The sequence below is a fragment of the Acomys russatus genome, chromosome 8, assembly GCF_903995435.1.
Source record: "Acomys russatus chromosome 8, mAcoRus1.1, whole genome shotgun sequence".
Lineage (NCBI taxonomy): Eukaryota > Metazoa > Chordata > Mammalia > Rodentia > Muridae > Acomys > Acomys russatus.
The window spans coordinates 28,525,730-28,537,829 of NC_067144.1; the positions used below are offsets into that span (position 1 = coordinate 28,525,730).

A 12,100-nucleotide genomic window follows, 5' to 3' on the forward strand; every position below is an offset into this window, starting at 1 on the left:
AAGGAACGCAAGGACAGACAAGAGGTGGAGTTTGAACTCGAATGTGGTTGATACTCAGGGATGACAATTTTGAACTGGGCAGGATGGCTTTTATATCTGTTATCCCTGCCCAACCATGCACCCATCATTGCACATGTACAAGGTCAGGCCAGCACATGAGCACCACTTAAAGCCTGGTGACCTGAGTCTAACCCCTGGAGCCCATGTAAGGTGGAAGCAAAGACCAGATTGCACAAATTTGTCCTCTGACCTCCAAATATAATCATAAGCACCTACTTACTCACATCATGAACACACATAATAATAATAATAATAATAATAATAATAATAATAATAATAATAATAACGTTAATAATAATAATAATAATAACAACAACAATAATACATTAAAAAAAGAATTCAAGGCCCATTTTAGCTACAGAGTGAATCTAAGACCAGCCTGGGCTACATGAGACCCTGTTTCAAAAACAAGCAAACTAAAATAACAACAAAACCTCTCAAAATTATAATTCCTAGGCAAAGATGAAATCTGTTTGTAAAGATTTAAATATTCACTGCAAAGGATATTTTTATTTTTTCATAATTTTATTAACTATGCGTAATAATGGATTTCATTGCGACATTTCACATAGGTACATAATATATTTGATCATCTTAGTATTATTTCCATGTCTTGTCCTCTTCCCATTCTCACTTACCTCCTTACTCTTCCCAACTAGCTCTCCTGCTTTTATGACTTTTGTGTGTGTGTGTGTGTCCCAATTAGTTTCATTACTGTTGTTTACAGAAGCACAGGTAGGAGTCTGTTTATAGAAACATGGCTACCTTGTCAGTGTCTACAGCTCCAAGGAAAATGGTCTCTCAGCCTGTTTCCCTGTCAACCATTAACTTATAAGTCCTGATAGAGCAATAGAGCCCTATAGTCCTCTCCTCATTTGGTGACCAGGTGTTCATGGGTACCATCTTGTGTAGGTAATCAGGTTGGCCATGAGTATCAACAGTGAAACAGCCATGTCATCCCTAGGACTCGGGGTTCATCTCCTCTGCCTTCTTCTGGAACATTCTTTCTGTTCCTTCTTCTCTGATGTTCCTTGAGCCTTGGCGGCAGGGCTAAAGATGTCCCCTTCATGTCAACAGTCATTTATTCTCAGTAATTTGATTAATAGCAAGTCTTTGGAGTTACCACTTTACTGCAAAAATCTGACAAGCACACTATCCCGTGGGCACAACACAATCATTTAGAAGGCAGTTTGATGGACGTAGCATAGTTAAGGACATTTAAAATTTTCTTCATTATTATTCACAGAGTAAATTATGCCTTGTTGAAATTTGAATAATATAGACATGGAATAATATATAAACATTTGAATAATATAGACAAGTCAGTGTTCCACCTTATGTTTCCCACTCCCATGTCACAGAGGAAACCACTGTTAAAACTCTTTGTCCTCCACAATAGCTGCCTCATGTTATGTATTCCCATGCCCATTTTCTTTTGCCTTGTTTTTAACCAAGAATAATGTCATACTACACATTTGGTCCTGCAGCTTTCTATGTTGAAGAAGATATTCTAAAAACAAGCAAAACTACTATATCAGCCTGGCAGATTTTTAATTAGTATATATTTCATCAATAACAAACTGTACAATTGAAAAAGGAGATATGTGATCTATAGAATATGTCCTATCATATCCTTCTGCACACACACCACCTGCACACACAAATATATCAATGAAACGGAAAGTAATAAGTGCATTTAACCTAGTGCAAGTCTAAGCTGTGACGTGCAGTATTGTAATACATTGCTTGACAGAGTCAGCTGTTACCCATGATTAGATGGCTTCTGGTGCCTTTACGTCATGAGAGAATATTTGGAAAAGATAAAAATTCAAAGCACAGCTTCACTGAAATTTCATCACTTTCATAAAGTTGAAAAGAAACTTTAAATCAAGTTACAAGGTAGTGACAATCTGCAAAGCTGCCTTGTCCTTAGAAATGTTTTAATACTTTCAGATATGTAACTTGCATGAAAAGCCATAGCTACTTGTGTCTTGTGTTCTGGCTAGTTTTATGTTATTTTGACACAAGCTAGAGTCATTTTGGAAGAGAAAATGTCTCCACCAGACTTCCTGTGGGAAACCCTGCAGTGCAGTTTCTTTATTGACCATTGATGTGGGAGAGCCCAGCTCACTGTGGTACTTGTAGTGCCACCCCTAGGCTGGCAGTCCTGTGCTGCAGTCCTTCTGCATACACAGTACCTGCACACACAAATATATCAATGAAATTAAAAGCAAGAAGTGCACTTAACCTACTGCTAGTCTAAGCTATGATGTGCAGCATAGTAATACACTGTTTGACCGAGTCAGCTGTTACTCATGATCCAATGGCTTTTGGCGCTTTTACGTCATGAGAGAATATTTGGAAAAGATAAAAATTCAAAGCATGGCTTTGCTACAAGAAAGCAGGCCTAACAAGCCAGGAAGAGCAAGGCAGTAAGCAGTACTCCTCCATGGCTTCTGCATCAGCTCCTGTCTCCAGATTCCTTCCCTGTGTGAGTTCCTGTCCTGACTTCCCTCAGAGATGGGCTGTGCTGTGGAGCTAGAAGCTGAAATCAACCCTTTCCTCCTCAACCTGCTTTTGGTTAAAACACTGTTTTAACACAGCAATAGAAATCCTAGTCAAGATATTTGAATTTTCATGTTTCCCATTTACTCAGTGACAACTTCAGGAACTATTCTGAATTATAATGATTTTTTTTTTTTTACTAAAAACTTGCAAAATGCTTAAAGCTTTCCAAAAGACCTTAAACTGCTTGAAACTGTGTTCATTTTAGACATCTGTATAGCTTCTTGTAGAGCCAAAATGAACCTGTGGTTAGTTTTGAGCATGTTTACTGAGCTCCAAAGTTAATTATATGCTGAAAAAAGGAGCGAACAACACAGGCTTCAGACTCAGAATTATCTATAGTGGAAGTGAGCCCTAACAAACATGTCTGGTCTTTAGACAAAGACTCTTCCCCTGGCAGCATGAACACTTTTCTATCAACGCTAGGCAACATTAATGCTAACACTTCCGGTTCACATGAACAGAGTGGACATAGATGAGGTTGCTGTCTTCAGAGGAGTGGTTTTCAATACTATTTTATGTATTCCTTTGCTTGCTTTATACTTATTAATTCACTACAGAAGTGTTTTGATTTAATCCACTATAGAATTGTTCATACAGATTGTGAGTTAAGTCTGTAAAGCTAAAAAGGACTGTCTGGTTTGAGCTGGGTGAAAGTTTAGGGTACCCACCCAGCCTTACTCAATGGTTTCTGTTTTCCATACTCACTTATATTCACATTTTGTTTTCCTTAAGATAATGAGAAACCCATGCGTGTGGTGGATGATGAGGACTTGGTAGACCAACATCTCATCGGCGAGCTGAGAAAAGAGTACGGAATGACCTACAATGATTTCTTCATGGTGCTGACGGATGTGGATCTGAGAGTGAAGGTACAGGCTCTCACTGTGGGTGATGTGGCCCAATCCTTGGAATAGAACTATGGTTTCTTATGGTCAATGAGTCCACTCGATATATGATTACGCACAAACTATGCCATAATGATAAGGTTTTGAAAAGGCTCTGGAATTTCAGTTGTCCTATGAATTTTCATTCAGAAATGATCCCTCCAGAAAAAGACTGGGTTGAACTGAACCTAGCCCAGCTGCATGACTCAGGCTGAATCTTTCCATCACACTAAGGCTGTGAATTTATCAGACACTAGTTAAATAGCTGTAGTGATCCAAGCCCTGGGAATAAAAGAGAAAGAGGAGACCCTTTCTTCAAGAGACCTACACTTACCATAGTTCCTTCAGGGTAGTGGTTCTCAAACTGTAGGTCAAGACCCTTTGGGGGAGTCAAATGATGCTTTCATGGAGGTCACATATCAAATATCCTGCATAGCAGACATTTACATTATAATTCATAACAGTAGCAAAATACAGTTATGAAATAGCAACAAAATTCATTTTATGGTTAAGAGGTCACCACAATATGAGGATCTGTATTAAAAAGTCATGGCACTGGGCTGTTTGGAAGGCCCCTTTGGAAGGAAAATTGAGAACCACTGCTTTAGGAATAGGCTAGAAGTTTACCTCCTGATTTCAGATAAAAAAGACTGCAAGAATTTTCCATCTATTTTCTGTAGCAGCAAAGCTACTGAACCATCAAAAATCTGAGTTACACAATCACAATAATAACAAAAGAGCTAACTTTATCGTGTACTTTCCTTGCACCAAGTACCTTGCTCAAACCCTTGCAGTCCTTGTCCTAAAGATCTAAAATAAATCCCAACATCTTTCTTGTTTCACAGAAGAAAAAAATATAGTCCCAGAATGAATAGGTAGCTTGTCCTAGTTGATTCATCCTCACAGATGAAGTCTTCAGCATTCTAGGATACTGACAATATAGCAAGCTTTCAGGAAGACCTGAGGGTAAAGGAGTGTTGTCTGCACCATCAGAACAGCTGACTTGACCTGCAGTATCCTTGCAGTTCTGGGAAGATTTCATGCTATAATGTGTTCTACACAGGCATCGCATCATCACTCATGGGAGAAGTTGGACCAGATGATTTCTAAAGTGAAACAACACTGAGCAAAGTTGCAAGCCAAACCAGCTGGCCTGATGTATTGGTTCTGCTCAATAGGGCCCATGTCCACACCAGGTGCCTTTTGAAAGTCTGCGTAGCTGGGAATGAGTTTCACAGTCTTTAACTTGGCTCCTCACCTGTTTCTGAGAACATGTGAGCAAACATGACCTAATGTTAAATGACTCTATAAAACAGCATCTGGTGGGAAAGCTAACAGCTCTAGCATGCCACCTCCCTTGACTCTCTATGGTGGTATACTGCTCTTCACAACTCTGGTTTTGTCATAAGCAGGAACCAACTTAGTGTTAGGAGTATAGGTGTGCATGTAGGATTTGTATGGTAAAAAAATTAAATTGTTTTTAGTAAAAGAAGGCCAGAATAATTCTCTATAACTATACCAATTGCTTCCTGGGCTCCCAGTTTCAAGCAGTTTGTAGACAGTAGTATTTTAAGAGAGTACTTATAAAGCATCAAGCCCTCTACTCTATGCTCCAAAAGATCTTTCCAGACCTCTGTGGAAGGTATAAACTAGCTGTATCCTATGCTTGCTTAAACAGCAATACTATGAAGTGCCAATAGCAATGAAGTCTGTGTTTGATCTGGTCGATACTTTCCCATCCCGAATCAAAGACATGGAGAAGCAGAAGAAGGATGGCATTGCCTGCAAGGAGGACAAGAAGCAGTCCCTGGAGAATTTCCTGTCCAGGTACATCATCTTTGCGTACCCAGGAGATGCCAGTGGAATTTTGCCTGGAGGTTTTCTTCTTTTCTCTTCTCCCTTTTATTTTTGGAAAACTTGATGGTTGAATTTGATGATTCAGAATCAAAGAAACACAGAGGTTTGCATGTGCTTCTGGGAGACTGCTTGTCTCTTTCCGGGTACCCTGGCTATGGGACTTAGTCTTGTGTGTCTGGAAACGGTTCTGGGTGCAAGGCTAGCTAGGTCCAGCTCTAACTAATGAAGATTGATTCAGGGATATTGGATGGCTCTCTTCTGTTTGTTTGTTTTGGTACAGAGTATAGAATCCAGAACTTCCATGGCGATTGCTTCATGCTGTCAGTGAGTCTGAGAAGTTATGAGGGGGTGACGTTTTGTTTTACATGCGTCCACTTCTACTTCCAAATGGGACTGATACACTGTAGTTGTTTTCCAATTCCTTACAGCACAACTGTGAGAGCCCCACTACGGCCCTAGAAGTAGGGATCCTCCTGACCTAGATTCAGGATTCTCTGGGGAGTAGTCTTTACTCAAAGCCCTTTGATAGCAGGGCTGGGAGGCATGCCCCAGAGGAGAGCGTAAGAAAAACAAAATAACATTTCTTCTTTACTCCAAGCCCTTCCCAATGTTGGGTGAGAATTCACAGGGACTTTCACAGGGACTTTCAGTCCCTACGAGGGATAAAACTGAAGAACATGCTCACAACAAATAAAACCACAGAGACCTCAACATAAACATCACCCCAAGTGTACTTCATGGCTGACAGCCTCCAGAAATGAAACAAACATTTGCTGGAGGCTCATTGTTAAATGTGTTAGAATTTACATACTGCCTCGTGTCAGTCAGGATCCCAGGAAATAAAGAATTAGTAAGAGAGTGACTTGAATCCTTGCAGACTCAAGAGACTTGGGGGCTCTCAGGCATAACATCTCATTGAAAGAAGGTAAGATTTATCACATGAGGATTCAGTCGGCAACATATTCATTATGTTGACCCTGTGCTTCTCAACCAAACAGCCTCAGAAACCTCTCCACTATAAAACTGAAATAATAATGAGACCCTTCTCCGTCTGGGGTTTTTGTATACCCATCCATGTTGGGACCAAGAACTTCACCTGTTAAACGTGCAGATGTAAAATGTTGCCCATAGGTTCATGTGTCTTAATATTTTCAAATACCCCTGTGCCAACAATTATGTTCACTTAGATTTCAACTTGTGCTATACTTCCTCATTATTCAATTACACATCTTCATTTGTAGTTGCATGCTTGCCAGTAGGCCGAATTCTTTAAAACTTACCAAGAACGTATGTGTGTGTGTGTGTGTGTGTGTGTGTGTGTGTGTGTGTGTGTGTGTGTGTGTGTATACATATTTATCCACAGGTCTTATTCATAGTGTCACAATCTCTTTAAGGTTGTATTGCAACTGTTCTGTGTGTCCAGAAAACACTTTCCTTAGACTCAACCATCACCTCTAAATTTAAAATCTCCCTGTACCTCTTTCACGTTAGACACAACAATCCAACTAACTAGCTAAAGAGAGATTGACACTTGATGGCAGCTAGGGAGGGCGAGCCAGTGTTCTTTAGTAGTGCTCTGTGCTGGGCTGACCACCCTGCAGGGCAGGCTCCACTCCTAAGAATAGTTGGGCAATGCAAATGGCGCTTAATGGGTTTAAAAAGAATAAGAATAAAACTGGAAGTTGAGCTGGTATGAAGTTATGGGTAGACAGGGCAAGTCTGGGAGATTGGAGGGTGGAGAATATGATCAAAATATATTGTATGAAATAGGCAAAAATTAGTAAACACATTATTTTAAAATTTTAAGCAGAATAATGCAGTACTCAGAGGCAGGAATAAAATAGTCCTGTGTTGGAATTCTGCCTTTTTACCCCGCCTCATTCGCTGGCTGTGCAATCCTCAGACTTTGATTTTCTAATTTGCAAAATGATAATAATAAATGTTCTTGTTTCTTAAAATCATTGTGAAAGAGCAAAGGCTAGCTAATCCAGTATGTCAGTGTGTTGTACAAGTCCTGTACCATACTTTGTCAGTGAGAGAAGCTCAGTAAACAGTTAAGAATTGAAACCCAGGATAAGAGAAAAAGGAAAAAGAAAAAAGCACTGAAACCACCCCCACCCCCCCAAAAATCTATGACTAACCCAGTCCCTAAATGGGAATTTTCCTTAAATTTGCCGACTTGTTGTTGAGACTGTACAGCCTGGTTTCAACTGACCAGACCCTGAAGCCAGTCTGGTCTTCAGCACTGTACTTTAGGCTATAATTACCCTTCCTGAGACAGAAGTCCCAAAGAAGAGGCAAATGCACACTAATTTGGGATGCCAGTTAAAAGAAGCAAACACATGCAGAGCTTGTAGGGTTTCATTTACTGAGAAGCTAAAGTGACAGAAGAACAATTTGCCCCAAATGGGGACCTAAGCAGGGTCACAATTCTTGTCACAGGCCTTGGAAGTTGTTTCCTTCTACTGCCTTTGAGCTGGGGCCATGGGTCCCCATGTCCAATCATTCCCTGTGGGGAGCAACCTTTTCTGGGTTGTGTCTGAGACAGGGCGTCTCATCCCTCTCTCATCAAAACCTCATTCAGTGGTACATACAGGTAAACAAGTTAAAACGAAACTCACCAAAATAACTCAATGGCTCCATGTAGGCCAGAGGCAGGCCTGGTTAGAGCCTGGCTAGGGGCCAGCTCTGGTCTGGCATTCCTCCTAAGGAAGCAGGAAGATTCAGAGATCGTGCCTGTGACCCAGCAGCTGCCAGTGGTCCCTTTCCCAGGAACCTCTGTACTGTCTCATATGCTCCTTTCCCTCTGTCTGTGCCAAAACAGTCATCTCCTTATCCCCAGTGGAGACATGTTTTCCTTTCCTTTTGAAGACAAACAAGCAGAGGAAGCAAGTGTAATGTCACAGCAAGCAATTCTTGGCAGGTCTTAGGACATAGGCATCCATTGAGAGCTTGTATTTCATTAGATTATTATTTTCTCTCATTCAAAAAAAAAAAAAAAAAAAAAAGCCAAAATCCCACAGTTCCTTCTAAGAGGCCATTTTCTTTGGAGTTGAAAACTCTTGTGTCCACTTTGAAGCTAGGTGGGGTGGGCATAGGGAGAGAAACCATGAGCAAAATGGCTGGCTGTCAGCTCAGTGACTGTTAACACCTGCTGGTTGCCTGTATCTGAGGCAGAAAGCAACATTTCTTCTCCAGTTTGAGACAACTCTATTCAGCTTTCCCTTGGAAGCACACTGTATCATTTCATACCACACTGGGGACTCTGAGAGGACAAATACAGCATCAGCATTTTTAAGACTATATTTTGGTACCACTACCACCTTATATTTAATAGTTGTGCAAATTAATCACTTCATGATGGCTCATCATTCATAAAATTGGGAAAATAAAGCTTGCTTTCTTGAGCCTCAGTGAGGGACACTTACTATGTAGTGAAAGTGAGCTTTAAAATGACAAGCCAAACACAAGGATGGAATAGGTTGTCATGTCGCGTTGTGATGGATGTGATGGATGTCCAAGCTATGTTAATGACAAGGGGTTTTAAACTGGAAGCTGCAAATGAAGACATGATTTGCTAGTTCCATGCCATCGTGTGGCTAACTTACTGATGGGTTTTGGGGTTTAATTTTGTAACTTGAATTTAAGTCTCCAAGTATAAATTAAAAAGCTCTACTAGTGCACCGTGATAGCCATACTAAAAGTAGAAACTGGGTTTGCCAAAATCCCGTACTTCATAGGAGGAGTTTGCATTGAATTTTATTAATGATAATAAGATAAAGATCAGAACTTGCATTTGCTTCTAGAATAACAACCTCCTACTAAGGGACGTACATGGGTTTTATTTCTCTTTAACTCCTTTAGTGATTTTTCCATTTTTCTTCTTGCTGCCATGGCCATGCACTTAAAACTTACCAGTCTTTTTCTAACCTTTTCTCCTTTATATTCTAATTTCCCAACTCCCACTGAACTCCAAGGGGAATTCTGCTGGGACTTCAATTCTCTTCAGCATTCTCCTGTAGTCTTTGGCTTTGCTTCCTCCCTTACCACTTTGACTGAGAGCTTCACCTTACCCTAAGTGTCCTCATCAGGCCTGATGACCATGAGGCAACACATTGTGCAGGCAGACAGAAAAACTAAACGCATGTGGTAATTCAGCTAAATGGCTTTCAGAAACTGTGGGAGAGTTCCACGGGTCAGGGATTTTTATTCCGGGAATGGAAAAACCCTGAAGCCAAGGCTGCTCTGTTTTGTTACACTGGCCTCTGTTGTATGAAACAGTCATGTCGGTCCTCTGAATCTTTTCCAGGTTCCGATGGAGGAGGAGGCTGCTGGTGATCTCTGCCCCTAATGATGAAGACTGGGCCTATTCACAACAGCTCTCCGCCCTCAGTGGTCAGGCATGCAATTTTGGTGAGTAGGAGACACTTCATTTCTACTTTCCCATACCACTTTCTTTCTGGATGGTTCTCAGATGGATCATAGAACCTCAGCTCATGAAAATACACCCCAATCCAGATATAGATTCCCAGACACACACTCTATTATCTTGAGTGTGAAGTTGCTTTCAAAGTGCTGTTCTTGTCAATTATAGGCCCCCGCCTCTTCCTTTCACATTCTGCTCTGAAGTGTTTACAAGTATCCACTGCTTTACTTTTAATTAATTTTTATTTCTTTTTAAACATGACATCAGATGATGAACTACAGTTACTATCTCTTATCTGATACTTGGGTGCTGGCTACTAACACTGGATTCTTCTGCATAAGTTGGCCTTTTTCTGGGAATCAATGAAACAGGACCTTATCTTTTTAGAGACAGAATGTCACTCTGTAACCCCAAATCCTCCTACCTTATCTTCTTGTGTGTTGGAATTATGGGTATGTGTCACTGTGTCTGGTTCTGAACCTTTTTAAGCCAAGTCAGAAAAGAAAAGGGGAAAAAAAAAGTTTCTTTTCTCCTTGTTGCAAAATCCCTTAAGAGTTTGAAAAATAACATTGCACCTTACTCACTAAACATTTTCTGTTAGGCTAACTGAAAGCACCAGTATCATTTTTAATCAGGCCACAGAAGCATGCGCACAGTACCCAGAACTTCCTGCTAGGTTCAGTGTGAGAGGTTAATGATGGCAAGATCAATAGCGTCAGGGTTACAGTTGCCATCCACGTGCAGGGCAGCTGCCGACGGGGCACCAAGTCATTAGGGATATGGAGCGCTGGCTTCTGGTCACTGATTTAAAAATTCACCATTACAACATTAAAAAAAAAAATCAAGACTGTTTTTATACTTCTAGTAGGAAGCATCGAGTCTGTAATCATGGCACAGCTATATGACTGTACTTGGTTTTTGAAGGAAGAGTGTTCATAAGTTTTGTGAAGCATTATCAGGACCCGGTTCTGTGGTATGGCTCAGTACCTCTAAATTATAAGTAATTATTGATTGTAAGATGTGAAATAACTCAAAGGAAGGCAGAAAGCAAGATCAAAATGTTACAGTAACTCAAGAATTTCTCACTTATCATCCATCTATCAAGGCTAATAATTGACGACTATCAACACAATATCTGATTGTGTCAATATTCTGAATTGTATTCAAAACTCTTTAGAGTCATCAATGATGCTAATTATGACAGGTATTCTTAAAGTAGCCTCGGATCCATCTCAGTAAAAATGTAAATCAAAAGAAAACCCCCACTTTGATGGCACAGAGCTCTAATCTCTTGGCCAGGCGGCTCAAACCAGGGAATTGTGAGATCCGGGCCAGCCTGGATGTAGAGTGCGACCCTTGCCACAAACCAATGATGACAGACAAAATGACGGTTTCCTAGCTTTCTACAGATGCCTTTTCAAGAGCTAGGAAGTGGTGTTTGGCTTTATATTCTAGCATATGAGGCCTGTGCCGCATGAGTGTAAGCAACACCTTTTGTGACATGCAGGAAATGTGAATAAATCATGCTTTCCAGGGACTCATTAAATTTGTGGTCTTCAGTTCCTGAAAATATGACTCACTGGTGTTTGGAATAGAATGCTTCACCTTTCCGGAAAAAGATAAAGGTGGAAAACAAAACAAAACTATGGGAAACGGCAACTTGCTTTGATTTTTAGCTACTCCTGAATGGAGCTCTCCCATATAGAAGCTTTTAATTTTCTCTCCTGGGCAACAAACTCTGCTGATCTTATCACTGGCTCCAAGCTATTACCCCAGCCAGACTCTCATTTTGCTGTTTTCTTTCCAATCCCTTCACATGCTTTTCATCTTCAAAAGCATTCCAACAAGCTATCAAGGCATGGCCTTTCGTCCTTTGCTGAAACCTTAGCTGAAGATGGCAGGCAAGCTGTGCTTGCCTGGAGTTCCCCTGTGTATCCATCCTCTGTGAGTGAGACCCTGCCAGTCAAGTAAAGCATCTGTCCTGTGACTGGCTCTTTAGCCATCATTGCTTAGATGGTTTCTGTGGTTTTTCTCTCTGAGGGGAACTTATCCATAAAAGGTATAAAACTTTCAGGTTTCTTTTTTTTTTTTTTTTTCAGAATACCAGTCATTGTGCTTAGGTCACATTAGGTGTTTTACTTTCATATTTTGGCATTTTATAGCAAGAATCATTTTAAGAGCAAATCTTTGTATTTCAGTCCATCTGCCTCGCACCCAAAACCACCTGATTCTTGTTAATCCTAAATCTGTGACTGGTCTTTTCATCTTTACAAGTGTTTCCTGTCCTTGGGAAACACTGAAGACA

General features: G+C 40.5%; 1 protein-coding gene across 1 annotated transcript in view; it reads left to right on the plus strand.

Annotated features, from left to right (window-relative positions):
• Ccdc80 (coiled-coil domain containing 80) overlaps positions 1-12,100 on the plus strand; it is a 31,415-nt gene that overhangs the window by 17,204 nt on the left and 2,111 nt on the right. The window contains exons 3-5 of the mRNA XM_051149982.1: positions 3,361-3,497; positions 5,191-5,339; positions 9,679-9,782. Of these exons, the coding sequence (XP_051005939.1) occupies positions 3,361-3,497; positions 5,191-5,339; positions 9,679-9,782 (390 nt within the window). The remainder of the gene's footprint in view (positions 1-3,360; positions 3,498-5,190; positions 5,340-9,678; positions 9,783-12,100) is intronic.